This window comes from Coturnix japonica, chromosome 3, assembly GCF_054131305.1.
Source record: "Coturnix japonica strain WE chromosome 3, WE-NBRP24, whole genome shotgun sequence".
Taxonomy (NCBI): Eukaryota; Metazoa; Chordata; class Aves; order Galliformes; family Phasianidae; genus Coturnix; species Coturnix japonica.
Genome location: NC_140665.1, coordinates 8,333,186 through 8,353,851, shown reverse-complemented (window position 1 = coordinate 8,353,851; position 20,666 = coordinate 8,333,186). Strand labels below are relative to the sequence as shown.

The following is a 20,666-nucleotide window of genomic DNA, read 5'->3' as shown; positions in this document are numbered from 1 at the left end:
CGAATCTTCTATTTTTTGCTTTGGAAAACTAAATAATCATACCCTATTTATTGCCTTCATGTCACTTATAACAGCCATTTTTGTGGAAAACCACCAAACAAAAAACAAGCATCCACCATCCCTTGAATGTTCCTCTTAATGTCTTTTTTTTTTTTAAAATCTCCTACCTTCTTCATCATCCTTCCTACCATCTTGGTAGTAGTTGTTCCCATGTCAAGGATTTATGATTTTTGTTATCAGCATTCCACATTGTGCGCTGCACCAGGAGGTAAAGACTTAGTGCTTTAGGTCCATGGATTATTGATATTTCTGGGTACCCGGTTCTCAGGCAAAAAGAACTACATATTCCAGCAGACTTTCACTCCTTTGTTTTTGTTTTCTGTTTATGGGGAAAGATAAAACTGCCCACGAGTCACAAGACCACATCTTCTTTTACTGCTTGACTCTTCGGTGTGTGCTCTGTAGTCATCTTGCCTTCAGCACTCGAGGAGGGCCTTAGGTTTTGGATAGTCACTCTCTCTCACAAACATTTATTTGATTTTCAAAGTTTCAGTTCCAATTACATTGTGTTATCTTGCATTCCGCTATTGTATTTAATAAGTTAGTTTTCTTCCTTAGCTTGTCACCACTGTTTTTGTTCTTAGGCCCATCTTGGTGGCCTTGGGCACCCTAATAAAAGTCAAATTTTTAAGAAGAATTTTTTCGGACAGAAGAGTATTTTGAATTTTTTCAGCTCTGTCTTCTCTTGTTGTATTGTACAGGAAGCACTGTGGATCAACAATTCTGATCAGAGCTTCCACTTCCTCTATATGTACCAGGACTGTGCTTGTGACTTGTACCGAAACTAACAGGCTAGCACTAGAACAAGTGCCAAGTGCCATTTTTTCTCAGTGGACTTTAGCAAAGAATGTCCTACTTCTCCCTACCTGCAGCAGAAACACAAATTCTTCATTAAAGAAATAGCTCAAGATCAACTTTGCTGAGGGACAAAGAGAAAGAAAAAGCTGGAAGGGTTAGAACTAAATAGTGACATTCAGTAGGCAATACCAACTTCATCCTACCCAACCATTTTCAGTGATTTATAGAAGTACTTACAATACCATACAAGTGCATTTCTTACCTCTTATAAGAAAGGATTTAACTGATAGCTATTTTCTTTCTAAAGGGCAGAACCATCTATGAGACTTTCAATCAAGAATTTTGCTACTGAAAAAAACACTGTCCTCAAAACACCACTATTTACAGCTACAGCTGTCTTCAGGCATCCACTGCTGTCTGACATTGCAAAACCACAGATCTTGCAAGGAACCTACATGAGCAGCAATTTGGACTTGTATCCTTTAGATGTGACATTTTGTTAAGGTATCTGTCTCACTAGTATTATCAACTACACAAGGCAGATTTCAGTGAAGAGAAAAATGTGTGCATGCACGATAAACTGTACTTCTGGACAAGGAGATTCCAACATGCAGACAATAGGCAGTTTCCAACCAACACAAGGATCATGACTGAACATACATCTGATGGTCTAAGCAGGTACCAGTCTCTTTCAAATACTTTCAAGTACTGTCAGCAACTACTGGCATCAATAACTCTTCCACTGATCAGACATTCACCTATCACTCTTTAACATGGCTTCAAATGCTTCTGTCCCAGTCATCATCTGCTCTTGGAAGAGGATGACGTTCCAGGCTTAGAGCATAGACAAAGTCCACTCCAAAGTGAGGGCAGTTAACTAGAGCTTCAAGAGCTCATTCTAGACTTAAACCTCTCTCCAAGCTCTACTTCGAATAGCTGCAGAAGCTAATGCAGTGTTTCTATTAAGAAGTGCTATGTTCCTGCACCCAGGATTATGCTTGCTTTCAGATATTAAAGTAAAAGCAGATGGAGGCAAAGAGACCAAATGAGCTAAGATGAGATCTGTAAGCTTGATCAGGATGTGGGGTAACTTGTATATATGCAAAAAGCCATCTTTTACCAAAAGCATGTTAACTTCTGTCCTCTGTAAAAGTATAGCACTAGAGATTTTGTTATACGGCTTTGCTTTTCATTCCACTGTGTAAGCACATTTCTCAGAAAGTTTTGGACTTGATAATGTTGAGAAATCCCAGATCTGTACACAAGATTCAGTTGTGAGAAAATGAGTAGTGGGAGAACACACTTCTCTAAACTGCTGGTGTTTTCCGTAAGGTGTATTCTGTATCAGGGTTACCTTTCTGATGGATATGAACTGCCGTTAATATTATCAGACATCAAGCTTCTCGTTGTAAATGACAAATCATTTTCAATCTGATGCAAATACTTCAACAGCTCAAGAGAATAAGGAGGCAAAAAAACATTCCAGTAATTCAAGTGACTCTAATTATATCTAGGGTTACAAAACAGAAAAGGCAAAGAATTATAGGATGATAAACAAGGGAGGATTAACAGCAACAGCTGCAGAGTACTTTGTTCTGTCTCACTCAAGTTCATGGAAATCATGGAATGATTTGGGTTGGAAGGTATCAATTAGTTCCAACACCTCTGCTATAGGCAGGGACACCTCCCTCTAGAACATGTTGCTCACAGCACCATCCAGCCTGGTCTAGAATGCTTCCAGGGACAGGGCACTCACAACCTCACTGGGCAACCTGCTCCAGTGTCTCACCATCCTCACAGTAAAGAATTTCTTCCTAATATCTAGTCTAAATCTTCAAGTTTAAAACCACTTCCCCTGTCACTGTATGTCCTTATAAAAGTCCCTCCCCAGCTTTCCTGTGGACCCCTTTCAGGTACTGGAAGGCTGCTGTAAGGTCCCCAAAGAGCCTCCTCTTCTTCAGGCTGAAGAGTCCCAGCTCTCTCAGCTTGTCCTTGTAAGGGAGGTGCTCCAGTCTTCTGATCATCTTCACGGTCCTTCTCTGGACCCACTCCAGCAACTCCATGTCCTTCTTATGTTGGAGGCCCCAGAACAGGATGCAGTACTCCAGGTGTGGTCTCATTAGAGCAGAGAAGAGGAGCAGAATCAGCTCCATCAACCTGCCGGTTCCTTCTTACCAGCCTCTCTCTAATTGCTGATTCTCCAATGCTTTTTTTATTTTCTACACACAGCAATAAAATGGATGAGGCTCATAGATGAAACTCCCAGTTGCACTAACAACCACAAATGGAACATGTACTGTTACAAGCAGTGAATGACCCCTGCCGGCCCTTCTATGATTGTATGATTATTCTTCATGATTGAAGAACTGAATTTTAACATTTCAAAAAATATATCAGCATTAAAGGACTGTACACAGTTGACTGCAACTCACAAGTGATACATGTTAAAAAAAGTTCAGAAAACTTTCCGTCTGATTATATAATTTTAGTAGAAAACATGTTACAATAGGGTAGGTCTGTAGCCAAACAGATAATTTCCATGTTGCTAAAATTATTTACAATTAAAGCCAGAACATTTTATAAGATGAAACATATTTCTCAGCCTCATTGTCAGGTGTAAATTTTTTTTGCCCATATTTTTAAATTGTGTTTTTACACTGTTATAGTTAAGACAATATAATCTGCAAGGGCACATTTACTGATATTAAGAAAATCAGCTATGACCTGAATAAGCACATTTCTGAAAACACAAGTTACAGGAAATGCAGAGCATGGAGAAGTTTCAGGTCAATGCAAGAATAGTTACTTTAGGTTCTCCTCACCTTAAAAAATTAAGGTCAGGACACTGAAGAACGAGCAGTGACCAATTTTCACCCTACCTCCAGGCAGACATGGGTATACAAGACAATTTCATCAGCAGTTCATTAGATTTTGTGTATTGCTCTAAAAAAGCTAACACAGCACATATATATATTTAAATAATTTTATAAGTGCTTTAAAATTAAAATGCTTGTCATGATAGGCAGCTTGATATTAAGAAAACCATTAACACTAAGTATATTTAAATACTTATGTATCTAAAGTATGAGCAGCCTTTTGTTCACTTTTTCTTTCATTCTAATTCCTGCTAGTTGGAAATTCAGAACATCAAAATGTGAAGTAGTGTTAAAACTCGGTATATGAAATTTCAGTGGCTACGTATCACTCTTCTACTTCCATCACCTCATTGCAAATTTTCTTTAAAGTTCTAAGAAAAAGCCACAGTAAGAAAAATTGTATTATGATGGATCCTGATGTACCAGCATAGGGCTGAATGTCATATAAAAAATATTATTCCCAAGATTGATCTGATCCACGTTGAAATCAGGTAGGAGGAAGGAGCTGCCCCAACTTCATCTTAATGTTACCATCACTCTCCTTATTAAAGTAATGCAGACAAAACAACAATTTGAATGATTAGAAAGTACACATAAGTAAGCATTCAAAAATGCCCCCCAAGAACAAAGTCTTAAATTAAAAATTTACCTGATAACGTAAGTCCTAAAGGGTATAATGTGCTGCATGACAGCAGGGATGTGTAGCCATATTCTGATCTATAATGTAAAAATACAGATAGATAAAAATCTCATTAATGACATTTAATAAGAATGTTAAGAATGGAATATTGCTGGTACATTTGCACGTGCAACCCCCACTGCAAAAATGGCTTTGTTGCTTTTTCCACATGAATCCTTTCAACTTCCTGATTTTCTGATTTTCAAGGTTAAGTGAATAACATTCCTGTACCTTTTAAAAACATTTTTCTCATCTAGTCAAGGAGGAAATATAAACTTTGTATAAATAGCATGAGATGCCTGGGCAATATGATTTGTGAATTTTCTGTAGCTTCTCCAGTAGGAACAACTACTGCACAGATACATGTTGGTTTTATTTATTTTATTTTAAAGTCCACACAAGAAACTCTGTTCCTTAGAAAAGTCCACAAAATCATGTAAAATGACTTGTATTGGAGTTTTGCTTCTTAAGGTTTATACTCTATGAAATAAAACTACGCTTTATAACCAGCAAGAAAGAACAGATTTTTTTAATACTGTCTTTGCATTTCTATGTTTACCACACTACCTTTCCCACTTTGACACAACTGTATGCAGTAAGAAAACATATGCAGAAAAGCATTTTAGCTTTTTACCACTGCTGTGAGGAAAAGAGGACCAACCAAACTACTTACACAGGCAAAGTTAGAAGTTCCATCTGCATTTCAAAAAGCCTGAGCCTGTTAAACCTGTTACAGAAAGACATCTATGTGCCAGGTAAGGGATCTAGCACAAATGCAGTGTTAGCAGCTGTTACTACTACTGACATAATTTAAATAATGTGTGCACACAGCTCTTCCCAATAGATAACAATGACAATCACTTGAAGCTGATGTGAATTTACATCTCCATGCTTGTTCTCAAAAGAAAGTTAAATCGCTGAAACTGATGCAATAAATTCTAAAGACTAAATTTTCACAAGCATTTTGGCAAATTATATATGCAGAAAATGCTACATTCTTCTTCTGGATAGGAGAAAAAAACTATCAGGTAATAGAAAACCTGTATGACCCATTATTTTTTGAGGAATCAGTCAAGTAACAAGCAAGTCAGCTCTGAAAAAAATATTTTCAGACTTACTTCACAATGTAACTAACACAATAGTAACACCAACCTATTTCACAAGACAAACATGCCAAAACTTTACACTGCAAAAAGATCACAATTGCAATAAAACTCTGAATCTACTTGCACTGTCAATAAGAAAAAAAAGACTAGTACACTAAATGTACAAAGTTTAACTGGAAGATGCTTGCTCTAGAAAGGAAAATTAAGTATTTTGTCAGAAAACTGCAAGGATGACAAACATACTGCTGCATTCAAGCAATCTGATTTGTAATGTGATCCACGTGCAAGTGTGAAGAGTCACAAGGAAATACATTTCCTTATGGAATAAAAGCAAAAGATTTTTACAATCTTGGTTCATCATTTGCAGCAATTTTCACTCTGTATTAACTCAAACTTCTAAAGCCATTTCAATCATCTGGATGTTTGCATCACATCACAAACTTCATTCTCAGAATTTGTAATTTCACGTTATGATTGACATTTTATAATTAATTGACATTGATAATTTCATGTAATTAATGAAAGCAATTTTCATCATGAAACAAATACGAAGTTTTATATAATAATACAAAAACAAATACTCCCTTTTATATGACCTGTTCTTTATAATAAGTAATTCATTTCTAAAAGATAGTGTCTTGCTTAATCAGAATGATTTTCAGTGGTGTTTCAACTCCCCACAGAAGAAGCTGCAGGTCATGGATTTCTCTGCATCTCTTAGTTCTTTAAGGAGACCAACATTATGTTCAGTGCAAATGAGCAAATACCACAAAATATGAAATAAGAGAAGGAGGGCAGAGCAAAATATATGACCAAAAAAGAGAGCCACAAAATATTTTAGGACAGAACAGTGCTGATGCAATATATGTTGCTATGAAAACATCTTGCAGAGCTTCAAGTTGGAGGAAAAATAAGACTATCAACCAGCCTGTTCCCTCTGTTTCATGCATACTGCAATATACTACGTTTGCTGGCTTCATTACATGCAAGGTAGTTGAATTAAGACTTTGAATGAAAGCAAATTCACTGTATAAAACATTTCAGGGAAACAGTATTATTTTCTGTCCTTTGTGTATAGGAAGTAATCACCAGTAATCACCATCAAGCAGTTGTTCAGCTGTCCTGAACAACTGACAAACCTGTGCTGATGGTGTTGCCTTGCATGCATCTTTGCGCACACCTGATGAGACACACACCTTCCTTTTATAAAAAAGAAACAGCGCAAATCCTTCCCACAGCATGATGCAGCCTTATCTGCTAGAAGCTTAATGCTACAGGTTGTTAATAGATGATTGATTTGTTTTCAGTTTACTATTTCCAACTTAATTTCTTCTACTTCCTGGAGCTTACTAAATCTGTATTTTTAATGAAAAACAACTAGTCCATCTATACTAAAATCATACTAAAAATATTTTTAAAACATTTAAGGTACTAGCTAAATAATCATTCTTCTCGCAGACTTTAACGCCAGCATTACTATTTCTAGGAATCTTTTAAATGATGGCTACTGAAATGCAATTCTTGAGAGTTTATACTACTGTGAAAAACGTATTTAACAATAACTATACACTATGGCTCCTGCTTTATATATTGGTACCACGTAACACTTGGTCTGCTCTTAAGCTTGTACCAGAACCTATAAACATGAAAAGCAGGTACAACAGTTCAACTTGCTATTTTCTCTCTCTGCTCATTTTAACATAACAGGAATAGGAACAAGCCAGCTGCTGTACTGGAGCAAGACTAATCAGCAGGTTGCTCTGACAACTGCTAGAGATGAAGAGCTCATCAGATCCTACAAAAAGGGGCAGAAGAGAACACCACAGTGTAACACACGGAAGTCCTGCAGCAGTCCTCCTGTGAACTGAGTACACCATGCGTTACTCATCCATTTCGTGACCTACAAGTCAAGAATCATTACACTAAAAGGTAAGTAAGGAGTAGGAGATACAGATCACAAACACTGGCTTTATTTCAGAAACCTGTTCTCTTATTGCAAACATATTTCAGTACTTATTTGGAACATCATCCTGGATGTTCAGTAACTGCAAGGAAAAGATGTGTGGAAACAAGGGTCTGATTTTAAATATTTAACACTGTTGCAATCAATGTGAAAACTATGCTAAACTCACTTCTGAGAAGTCATAGCATAGCAAACCACTGGTTTCCTTTATATCCCTATGTAACATCCACAAGACAGGTCACAACTTAAAGTTCATGTTACACTAACTCTTCACTACATCATTTTTTCAGAAACAAGTTTTCATTTCTATTACCAATCTCCTTCAGATTTCCACTGAAGTCAATTCATAATTCTTGGAGTAAAACACTGCTATTATTCCAAAATGAACAGTGAAGGGCACCTACTCTAAAACTAAGCAATAATAAAACATGGCTCCCTCTACTCTTCAAATGTGTGGAAATGATAAAACAGAGAGCAAAAGAAATGCATAGGCCTCCCCTTTGTGCCAAACAGGAAATATATAAAAAGTTAATATACCCTATAAAGCAGCTTAAAATATTTTGTCGACACAACTTCAGGGACAAAAATGACACCAAAAGACGTTCTTACAGGTAACTTCTGAGGCTCTTACAGGACTGATGTCTAGGGCTGATGAAATGATCTAAACCTGCCATGTTAAGTTATGTGCCCCAAGGAATATATAAAGGATTTCAATAGTGAAAAGCTGCCTCAGTGAACCTGGAATGCATTCCCAACAAGAAAAACTTTCGCGTTTTTCTTTCTTCCCTGCTCCTATGGAATTTTTACAGACTTCAGAACTGTTTACTTTGTATTTCACCTAAAATTAACATCAAGACAAGTACTTACATTAGACACCACTGTGATAAATGCATGTGCTATAAGAAATGGCAGTGTCTCAGGGGTTCCGTATTCAAAACAATCCTTCATGAGGGAAAGGCCATTTTTTCCACAAAACAGACAAACATAACGAAGCAAGTGCAGTGGTACTTCTACATCCTAGAGGAATTAAAATATTTATTTTAAAAAGCAGAAGAACTTGAACAATCAATACTAGAGTCATTCAGTTACACAGGAAATTTGAAATGAAATACATTATCATAACAGCAATCTATATAGAGGAGAGAACATAGTTATTGCATGATTCTAGGAAAGGTGCAGCTATTAACAAAATGAACAACTTACATTCATGTCACAGAACGCTCCTAGGATATTGCTTTCTTGAGCAGAAATATCCTATTTAAAAAGAGAAAAAATACATCTCATTAACATTTCAATGAAAACATACTTTCAGGATGAAACACAAGTGACCATTAACAGATATTACAGTCAATAAGAAAAACTAAAAACCTAGTTAAGAGGAAGTCAGAAGCTCAGGCTTTCCTCTTTCACACTGGAAAACATTCATGAATTTATTTTTGTTAAAATATAAGTAGACAAAAATATTCAATAAGGGTAACTTATCAGCAGAGGCTCTCAATGACTGGGATCAAAAGATAACTCTTCAATCCTCCCCTCCCTTTTCACCCCTTCAAGATCACGAATTTTTCAACAGAAATTCTGCAGAGAAGAGTCTAGCACACTGGCTGCACACTTGTATGATAATTACTGAATTAATCTCAGTGCTTCTGAATGCATTTTTACATAAAAATGAGGCATATAACCAACCACATTAAGTTAGACAAAACTTAGAATAATCTATAATCCTACATTTAACAACCTAAGGGTTAAACTAGCAAATTATTTGCTCCCATAAGAATGCTATAAATCCTTATCTTCAGCTACTATATTATTTTAAATATAACAGAACATCTCTTATAAAATAAGAACCTAAATACTCTTCACAGGTTAAAGAGGGAGAAAGAAACATACAACCCTATCGATCTGTAAGCTACCTGTTGTGAGCAGAAAAATATTTACCCTAAGTACTAAACCGAAGAGAACTTAGAAAGCTTTTCTTTACTTGTTCATCACACCCACTGGACAGTATAAAGCTATAATTACCCTTATTAGGGTTGCTACATATATTGCCTATATCTTCCCCTTCCTATCCTTCTGTACCAAACATCCTGTTCTGATATTTGCAACTAAAATGCAAACCTCAGCTAAAGCTGTTTTGAAATTAAGTTTCCTGAGTATATTTCAAATACCCCTGCAGAAGTAAGCTTCTTAACTATACCACAGGATGCTGGAGGCAAAGTGATTTCAGATGGATGAAGAGTGATACAAACATCTTAAGTTAGAAGCATATTGAACATATTTAAGCAATTATTTTCCTTCTGATGAACTCTCAGTCATTCCTGAACTTGTGATACTCTTATAGCTATTTTTAAAACAGCTTTGAAGACAGTATGTAGTATGCAAGAAAAAGTATCCAGTACTCTGAATGTGAAAAACTCAGAAATATATGAGAAATGTCAATAGTTTTCTTGAACAAAATAAAGAACTGTCAGGTGAAGTACATTACTTAGAATCTAGAAGTAAAAGAATTTTACGTCTGTTGTGTGAGTCCTGCAAAGAATATGAAAAGTGTCATCGCTGAGAGGCTGAGTTTGGAAACATGACTTCTGCATTTGCGGATATGAAACACAACAGAGAAATCCTTAAGATCAACTTTATAAGGAAACAGCAGAAAAATCCTCACGCAAACCTAACATGGTATTAAACACCACCACAATTTCAGAAGAAATACTTTAACTGAAGCCTGTCATGGACAAAACTCTGGGTGGAGAATATTTGATTAAGGTTAGCTTTCAAGAAAAGATTTACCTGAAAACAAAATGCAGAGATAACAATATTCCAAAGCATCAGGGAACTACAGACACTCAAATAACTTTTCGTTTATCCCTTTTTCATCTTCTGTCAAGAACTGCTTAGCACTTGGCTTATTCCCTTAAAGATTCATTATTCATTCATATCTGGAGGAATTTTTAGACAGTGCAAAGTTCAGGAGTGCATTTCATGCTTTTTGCTTCTTTTACCTACAGGATTTTAAGTGTCGCCATTTTTAAAACTTCTTTCCCCCTCTGAGTTGCTCTTATAGAAATCTCCTGCATCAAATATAAATTGAAGAACAGAATATACTCTTTCAAACTACCCTGTACGCATGATCTCTATAAGGATATTGAATTGCTCAAACCCCAATAAATGCATTTATAAGAGTAGAATGAACGATGAAAAATACACACTAAGATCTTTCTGCACACCAAAAATACTGGTAGATTTCAACAGAAGTAAACACTCTGCTTCCAGATTTTATCTTCACAGAAGTTTTATTCTTCAGTGTTCACGACCAGAGATTAACTGTCCTTTAGCAGAGCACAACCAGTTGCATTCTTCAGGAAAACATCAAACTTAACAGAAACGTGATGAAGTGCCTTTCTACTAAGTGTAAGAAAAGTTGAGGCGTACATTCTGTCTGTACTGACCCACATTCTTTTTATATGGGTCAAGAGTATGTATTCATCAATTCTCAAATAACGTAAGCCTGATTTACTTCCACATAACATAGTGTCACTGTCCTCATGTCCAGCACGTTTCTATATTCTTTCCCCCTGCAGGGCCACGTTAACTTGTTAGAAACAAACAGTTCGTGGAGTTTCTGCTATTAATAAGCAGCCTGACTACCAACCTGTCTTCTTTTTATGATACTTTTGAAGTGAGAAATGTGTAAAGGACAATATTCCTGTATGTATATTCCTCCAAAACTAGTTTCTTTAAGTCACTGATTTTTTTAATTTTCAACTGAGAAAAAAGATCAGTTGCCTTCAGTTTCTACTTGCTAAGGCAATAAGGCTACAGGCAAACTTTTGTACAGTTAAGGTTTTAAAGGCAAACCAAGATAAATGATGGGAAACCTGAAAATCCTAAACTATGCCTCCTTTTTCTATTGACACATATCTGTGTTACCTTACAACCACGCTTTCATAACGCTCACAAAAGAATTGCTGTGTTGCCCTTCTAAGCATGTAGTATTTTAGCTATATTTATTGTCAGCTGTGGAAGGATCTGTTCATCAAGAACGGGTTATATTTTGCGATCACACTAGCTAACATAAACAAAAATTATGTATGAAGACATCTTCTCAATTTGAACTCAAGTTTAAAATGCAAGCTTAACTACTCAGAGCCCTAGAGCTCCATAAGTATGAATAAAAAAAACAACCAAAAAAACAAAACAAAAAACACCAAAAAAACTAGCTTAACTGTAGTTTAATTCCCCACTTCGACTCTTCCAGAAGTTTGTTGGATAGAAGCTTTGTTTATATAACTAAAAACATATAACTACTTCTTCCACGTTTCAATAAGGAAACGCTAACAGGCATTCAGAAATGTTTCCAAGAGTTTAAAAGTGTTTTGTGTTTGCTGTTGTTGTTTTGCATTCAGAATAAAATACAGAAAAATTTAGTGGTAGAGCCTTATCAAATACCACAGAGAAAAATCAGACTTGCAGAACAAAACTACTTGCATGAAACTTTGTTATTCCAGTCAACTAAAAAGCTCTCCAAACAAGAAAGTCTGGTCTTGCACAAAGTTTAGTTTACAAGGCTCTGCTTTTAGAACCATAAATTACAATGAAAATAATTTAGCAAACAATAGGTTACCTGCTGAAAGAAAGGCTTCACTACAGTTTCCTTTTTGCCTTCTTGTTATTTAAGCAGCACAATAACAGTTCTATATATTTTAAAGAAAGCGCAAGAGTATGTATCATTTTAAAAAAATTTCTTGCAAGACCTACTGAAGTAAACAGGAGAGCTGAATTTGCTCATCCTGTGCAAAAGTAGCTATCAGCAAACAGACTAAAAAGAACACACAATCTATCACAAGATAATACAAATATCAAGATAAAATATACCTCTATCGTAGGATGAGTATTATGCTTATAAGCAGTGTACAAAGGAAACTGAATCTGAAAGATTTTTGCCACACACAGCAACAACTTCTCCTTCTCATCAGTGCTCCAGCTAAAAGCATCAGTGTTCTTTGCAGATGACTCCTCAGTCAGGACACAAGTTCTTGCAGAATCTATTTTTCTCTCTATAGATCTTTGCCGTTCTCCATTTTCTTCTTCATGAGAGTCTCTTTCTACTACCAGGGGCTCATCAGCACGATTACTATGATCTTGCCATGTTGAATCAATATTAATAGTGCAATGTTTACAGAGCTGGTCCCGCAGAACTTGAACTTCAGTGATCACTAAGTTAATAAGCGCACATACTACTTGGTTAAAGATCTCCAAATGTTTATATTCCTTGAAACAGCACAGACATTGCCTGTAAGAAAAGAGAAAAAAATAAAATAACATCTCCTAAAGTAGCTGAAATCTCATTAAGACTGGACTCTATCAAAACTGAGATAAAAGTTTTCATGGGGAAAAACTCCACATGGAAGGGATCCCCAACCAGAGATCCTTTCACTGTGGCAATCAGCCTTTAAATGGGATCTAAGAGAGATGCAGCCAGGCTCCACCCCTTCCGGTCACACAGCTGAATTGCCTTCACCTGTGCTCCCAGGGCTGACAGGGTCCTTTCCCCAGGTTATCAATCATTAGTTCAGGCCATGACTCAACAGTTCCCAAACGGGCAATAAAGTAAATTGAAATCACAAAACTTTCCTTAAATCCTGTAAATACGCCATTATTTTCAAATAAAATATATACAAGGTATCTTACAGATAAGCTCACTGAAATACTAAAGCAGCAGTGGTCTTGAGAATGCTCCTGGATCCCTTCCTCCCCTAGCTTTCCCTATCAGTACTTGCTGCGCTAAACCACACGACATGCATGCTAGCTGCGCAAGAATTGTTTTTTAATCAGTAGGTTCACAAAACCATTTTTAATTGAGTATTTAAGCATACTTCCTTTATCTGTATCTGGGTAGACAAAAACGTAATCAATAGGAAAGGAGCTTTAGTGCAGATAGAAAAAAATCAGAGTTATTTCCTTATAACACAGTCTTTGAGATGGATTCATTTCTCCCTCACTCAAACTCTAAGAAACGATGCAACTCTTAAAAAATGTAGTCACCTTCCAGTAGAGACCTCCCTCCTCTTGCATACAGCACAACAGACTCAGTTCATAACCAGAGCTCTCAGCTATTACAATAGTATAAAAACTACTTTTTTTTTTTAAATGAAAAATATATGCACCGTTTAAAAGACAGGGGAAGAAAACATCAACAAGACATTACTCAGAATTATGATGGGTAGAGAGTGCTGCGTCTCTCTGAGGAAATACAAAGGTGGTCTTGAGCTACAGCACCTGAAGATACCTCTGAATGCAGTTGTGAGTTCTTTCATTTCAATGAGTTAAACACAGTTAATATTCAGTATTCTCTAATGCCAGTGCAGGTATAATGATGAATGCACCTAAAATTTCTGATGCGGAGCTGAAAGAAAAAGCTTTTTAGTATTATGCAAGTGGAGTGTCTTCACCTATTTAAAAATACATTCTCATGATTCACAATTAAATGAACACTTTAATTCTCTGTATAACATGTACTTTATGAGATGCATTATCATCAACACAAACTCATTAAAAAAAATACAATACCTTTGTGTCCAGGAATTGATATAAGCAAATATCTTGAGCACATGTTCCTTTCTGAGCTGCAAACCATCGGCACCTTCAACATCAGATACTGAAGGAAAACAAGAACATATTAGCAGCAAAAAACCTCATGTAATTACTATACTTTAACTACAGATTATCTTTACTATTTGAGTAGAATCCAAAGCATAGTTTGAAAAATTATAAAAATATTTAGTAATAATCAAGTTACATTATCTTTATATCAAAGGTTTTTCAAGATGAAAATGTATAACATCCAAATAAATTAACTTTTCATTTTAGAAAATAATCAAACCAAATCTATCTACTTTTTCCTTTCAATAAACAGATACAAGGTTTAAATGCAAATAACTTTAAAACAGAAATTGCATAGTAATAGTGGAAACTGCTGTTAAAGTTAGTCACTCAGAACAGCCTTTTCTTCTATTCCAACACCCCACATGGAAATTGATTAATGACAACCTCTCCAAACATAGATAAGGAATCTTAAAAATCACAAAAGGTATTCTTAGTTATTAGCATTTCTAATTCCACATAGTTGTACTGTAGAAACAAAGATTTTCTGCTCCCTATACACAGGCTTTTGATTAAAAAACTCGCTCTTTAGCTGCAAGGGGCAGGCAAGTGTTTCAGAGCAGCATACTTGCAAAAGTATTTTTAAACCCACGTAGGAATCAAAATAGCTAAAATAAAAAGACAGCTCAACATGAAGTACAACATTATAAACTCCACTGAGAACTACTGGCAGATGCATATTTTCAAACACACATCTTCAACCATTTCACTCATTAGCCAGTTTTCTTTTTTTCTCTTTTTTCCCCTCCGGATTTTAAAAATATGTATTTTGAGATGAGTATGAGACCTTAACTTTCTTCTCATAGTTAGAAAAAGGTTGGAAAAAAGGAAGTATCAAACTAAGAATAGATGTGCAAACTACATGAATGTTATTTCAAACTAGTTCATGATTATTACTACCAAATATAGACATGTCTATATTAATTAGTTAACCACAATGAGTCCGCAGGTGGCAAAATGATACATCTTTGCATTTCTTAGAGCCAGATACTGATCAGTTATGCATCAAATTCAAAAGCAAAAAATTATCAACGAGGTATTATCAGGTGTCCCACTCTCACCTAATAAGATGTTTAGACCAAACATCAGCAGTAGTTGCAATCTCATTCATATCAACAATGGATTCTGTTTACTGTTTGTATACCTTTCTCCAACTATTAGTGCACAACTGGCATCTCCTCCTTGCCCTAAACTTCCATGCGGTTCCATAATCCTCTGCCTATCATCTTACATATGCATTCTTACATTAATAAAATTTTCCTCTTTGCCACTTCTCTCTACTTAAAAACACATGCTACAAAGCAGGTCCATAAAGCCTAACTTCCAGAGCAGCCTTATGACTTTGAAACCCACTCAGATTTCCATTCTTTTAAGAATAAGGGACTGAAATTTAAGTAAATGGGTCCCTCTTTCGAGCCACAGCTATAATTGCCACATGATGTGTACAGAGTCTAGAAGTAATAGAATACTGAAGCTTGTGTTACTGGGTCAAAAACAACCAAACAGGTATATGCATTATATGTACCAGTTGGAGAAACGCAGAATCATAGAATGGGCTGTGCTGAAAAGGACCTCAAATATCTAGATCCAACCCCCTGCCATGTGCAGCGCTGCCAATCTCCAGAGCCCATCCAGCCTGGACTTGAATGCTTCCAGGGATGGGGCATCCACAACCACTCTGGGCAACCTGTTCCAGTGTGTCACCACCCTCTGAGTGAAAAATTTCTTCCTAGTATCTAATCTAAACCTCCTGCCTTACTTTTAAAACCATTCCCCCTTGTCCTATCACTATCCACCCTTGTAAACAGCCATTCCCCCTCCTGTTTATACGCTCCCCTCAAATACTGGAAGGTCACAATTAAGTCTCCCTACAGCCTTCTCTTCTCCAAGCTAAACAAGCCCAGTTCCCTCAAGCTTTCCTCATAGGAGAGGTGCTCCTGCCCTCTGATCATCTTAGTGGCCCTCCTACGGACCCACTCCAAGAGCTCCATGTCTTTCCTGTTTTGGGGGCCCCAGGCCTGGATGCAGTACTGCAGATGGGGCCTCACAAGAGCTGAGCAGAGAGGGTCAATGCTCTCTCCTTGCTGGACACCCCTTTTTAAATGCAGCCCAGAACACAGTTGGCTTTCCAGGCTGCAAGTGCACTGCTGACTCATGTCCAGCTTCCCGTCCACCAGGATCCCAAGTCCTTCTCCACAGGGCTGCTCTCAAGGAGATCTGCCCTGACCCAATGCAGCACCCTGCACTTGGCCTTATTGAAACTCATTAGGTTCTCATGGGCCTACTTCTCCAGCCTATCCAGGTCCCTCTGGATGACTTCCCTTCCTTCCAATGCATTGTCTGCACCGCTCAGCTTGATGTCATCTGTAAACTTGCTGAGGGTGCACTCAGTGCCATCATCTGTGTTATTGATGAAGATGTTGAAAAGCCCCAGCCCCAAGACTGAACCCTGAGGAACACCGCTTGTTACTGGCCTCCACCCTGACACAGTTATTGATCACAACCCTTTGGCTGTGACCAGCCAACCAATACCTAATCCATTGAATCCATCCTTCAAATCCACACTTCTCTGGTTCAGAGAGAAGGATGTGCTGAGGGACCATGTCAAAGACTTTGCATAAGTCCAGGTTGATTACATCCATCACCCTCCCCCATCCACCGAAGCTTTCACTCTATCACAGAACGCCACCAAATCAGTCAGGGAAGACCTGTCTGGTGATTGGTGAAGCCATGCTGGCTGTCTCGGATCACCTCTTTGTCTTGTTTGTGCCTTAACATAGCTTCCAGGAGGATCTGCTCCATGATCTCCCCAGGCACAGAGGTGAGGTTCACCAGCCTGTAGTTCCTCGGTCTTCCTTTCTCCCTTCCTTAAGAATGGGAATAATATTTCCCTGTTTCCAGTCATTGAGGAATTCACTGGACAGCCATGATTTTTCAAATACGATGGAGAGCGACTCTGCAACCACATCAGCCATCTCTCTCAGAACCCCAGGCTGGATATCATCTGGCCCCATGGACTCACACACATTTAGTTTCATGATGACTTGGACTTGTTCTACTGTTATAAAGGAATGGAATCCACCCCCCACACCCTCACCTAGAGACTCAAGGTACTGTCAGACATGGGAAGCCTGACCACCCTTTAACACTGCAGCAAAACACTCACTGAATACCTCAGCTTTTTCTATGCCTGAGGAAGCCTGCTCCCCATTACCTTTCATCAGAGGGGGAACACTCTCTCCCAATTTGTCTAATTTACTAATCACTGTTAAATAATAAGGTGGCAACATACTTTTGTTTTTTTGTGAAAAACAAAACACCGAACCCTAGAAAAAACATTACTCTTGTTCCTGAGAGTACTCAAGAAGCTTAAAACAGAAGCAACAGCACAGAGGCTTCAGTTTCCCAGTGGATTTAAGGTGATCTATGTAGGTTGGTAAAAAGTAAGGCCCTCCTATTTGTTTCCATGGAAACTACAACAAAGACCACAATAACACTATTCGATAAATTCTCAGCTGTAAAACACTACACCATAATCACCACTATTATCTATACATCTTCTGCCAGCACTGAAGAAACACCACATGCTGTGCTCAAAAGAATCTGCACTAGTGGAGGTGACCCACTGTCACCACTGGTGAAACACACTACCCACCACCTCACTGTGTTCACTGTCTGGTCTCCATTGACGTTCAGCAAGTGTTGGTGAGTGTCACTGCATGTGATTTTCCCCACATGGAGGAATTCAAAGACACACTTTTGCTTCATACACACTACATACTTCATATCACAACAGACACTGTTCTGTCAGACTGTCCTCCTGCTACTACCTGTCACATGACAATAAAATTTAACAGAGTATTGGTAGGAAGGTTCAACCTCAATGGCCATACCACCAACATACACCTCTGACATTGAGGGCAAATGTCATAAAATAGGAGACATTACTTTCAGAGCAGCCCATAGATAAGGTGGCACATCCGCACATCTGTGCCCCTGTCTGCTAAAAGGGGCAGCTGCAAATCCTGCATGGTTTCTCCTGATGAACCTTTAACTGAAGCTCATTTATCCCTCAGTAGAAATGACATCTTTCAACACAGCTGATCTAAGTTCTCACATTCAGGACTTTAATCTTAGGCTTCAGAGTTCTTGGCTTATTGCGAATATCAACTCTGTGGACACTCTCAATTAACAGCACCTCTCTTTAAGTATAGCAAAAATTGCTTATGAAGCCTTTCCAAAAATTCCTAGTTGAAAAAAAACACCACATATAGAAAAGCAACAGTAGCAATTGCACTCATCCCAGAGCATTTCTTGATTTTAGTAAGTTCTGTAAGGACTCTGTTGCTGCATATGACTTCACTTCCAGATCTCTCTCTCATTTTTCAAACTATTTTTCTTCTCCCTTGAGTGGACCAGTAGTTAAAACAGACTTTTCAATAACGCATGTCTTTTTATTCACTGATACATTCAAGCATCTCATATTCCTTGGATCCTCCTTCAGCTGCTGTCTCCACAGCGTCTCACACTGTCAGAGTTTCAAATCCAGCACTGACAGCCATACAGAACTTTTGAAAAACTTTTCCTAAAACAAAACCCACTGCAAATTTATTTGGTGGTAAAGAATTTCCTCTGTCTCTTAGTTTCATGTTTAAGGAAGCAATCCTTGCAGGATGTGCTGAAGCATACTTGCTTGCTGCTAGAGCAAGCAGAAGCAAGCACACATCATGTGCCTTTAGCAACCAACCTTTGCAGACTAGAAGAAACATACAGTGAGTTACACCGTGTAACAGGCCAGACTGCCTGGAGTACACGGACCTAGGGACATCTGCCTGCTGCAGCCAGGCTTCATCCAGAGCTACAGGCAAAGAAACTGAGGACACCACTAAAAGGAGCACAGGAAGAACATGAGAAGTCAATGTCAAAAAAGATCCAGCCAAGACAAAACCAAACAGTGGAAAGAAAAAAAGAAATTACCCACTAGCCTGTGGGTAAATTCCAGCCAGATGTTCTACAGATACAATTAAGGAAACGAGCTCTGTTTCATGTACTAGCAGCATCTCTCATTACACTGATTCCTTGCAACAAGACAGTTCAGAGAACTTTTTGCTGAAATAACGCGACGTGAGAAAGGGCTGAGCTACTTACTGAAAATTATTATTATTATTTACTTGGGAGTTCGTTTCACTGTTTGTTGTGTGTTGCTTCCTTAAATCACTTTTTAAGCTGCAAGTCTGCAGGTGTTTCATTTTTAAATTTAACGAAGTAGCTCGCAAGAGCCCAAAGCACATGAGAATCACAGTATCACAGAATGACCTGGGTTGGAAGGGACCTCAAGGATCATGTAGTTCCAACCCCCCTGCCTGGCAGGGCCACCAAACATACACCTTTACTACATCAGGTTGCCCAGGGCCCCGTCCAACCTGGCCTTGAACACCTCCAAGGACGGGGCATCCACAACCTCCCTGGGCAGCCTGTTCCAGGGCCTAACCACTCTCCTAGTAAAGAACTTCCCCCTAACATCCAAGGGAGAAGTGAAAAAATAGATTTCAGGAAGACCAACCAACCAACAAACATTCCTTGCTGTTATTTCCCATTTTACTTAAAAATTGGAGGGATACACCACATCTTCAACACAAGGCTGATTTGTTTAGGGTATGTTACAGTACTAAGAACACTACGACCCAAACTAAGAAAAAGTCTAATAAAGGTACTGAAGCCTAACTGACAAAAGATGAGAAAAACATCCATCAACTGCAAAAGGGACCATATAATTTCAACTCTGAACAAATGAAACTCAGATCACAAGTGCATTTTTAGCAAGAACTTCAGAGCTAGATGGATAGACTTCAATTAGACCTCAAGGACAACCATCACACTGAGACTTGTGAGGAATATGTCATATCCAAAGCTCACTTATCTCACTGAATGTAAAAATCAAATGGCAAGTAAAAATGACCTTGTTATAAAGTATATTTGCTCTACTTTCAAACAAAGCAAAACACCAGGGAGTAAACAGAAAACAATAAATAAAACTAATTTCTACGTATTCAAATCTGGGACAAGTTCTGGTAGCACACAGGTTCTCCTCCCTTTCCCTTTTCTCTCCCAAGCCTCATCATATTCTCATGGGAAAGAACAGATCATTTTCAAAATGCAGGTTAATCTCAGGAAAAAAACAAACCAAACCAAAAACAAACAAACAAAAAAAAAAACACAGAAGAAAAAAGAACCATGTAAAACAAAATACCAGGCACAATAATACTAACCTTCAGAGAAATACATACATAACCTTGAGTATAATTACAGTTGCTCAAAGTGAGACACGTGCCTGCCCTGAGATGCTCCCCGTTATCTGTATTGGTTTTTGTTTACAACAAATAGTAAATAATATGACAACCTTAGAGCTTAACCTCTCCCATTCTCTTTTTCCTTTATCTTTCGGAATGCCGCCTTTAAAAAAAAATAAATCAAAATCAAAAGAGACTCACAGTTGCCTTAGATTTGTTCACTGGAGTTCTTCC

At 37.7% G+C, this 20,666-nt stretch overlaps 1 protein-coding gene across 12 annotated transcripts in view; it reads right to left on the bottom strand.

The window, feature by feature from the left end:
- Nucleotides 1-20,666, bottom strand: part of USP34 (ubiquitin specific peptidase 34) — a 129,588-nt gene that overhangs the window by 95,605 nt on the left and 13,317 nt on the right. For 11 of the 12 annotated variants that reach the window (XR_014943785.1, XM_085540991.1, XM_085540989.1 and 8 more), the window contains exons 2-6: nucleotides 14,050-14,137; nucleotides 12,355-12,772; nucleotides 8,686-8,736; nucleotides 8,350-8,499; nucleotides 4,384-4,451 (exon numbers count right to left, since the gene is read on the bottom strand). Coding sequence is in view for 11 of the 12 variants with exons in the window: in XM_085540991.1 (XP_085397117.1) it covers nucleotides 4,384-4,451; nucleotides 8,350-8,499; nucleotides 8,686-8,736; nucleotides 12,355-12,772; nucleotides 14,050-14,137 (775 nt within the window). In the remaining variant the exon portion in view is untranslated. The remainder of the gene's footprint in view (nucleotides 1-4,383; nucleotides 4,452-8,349; nucleotides 8,500-8,685; nucleotides 8,737-12,354; nucleotides 12,773-14,049; nucleotides 14,138-20,666) is intronic. The other variant, XM_085540996.1, reaches the window with a different exon arrangement.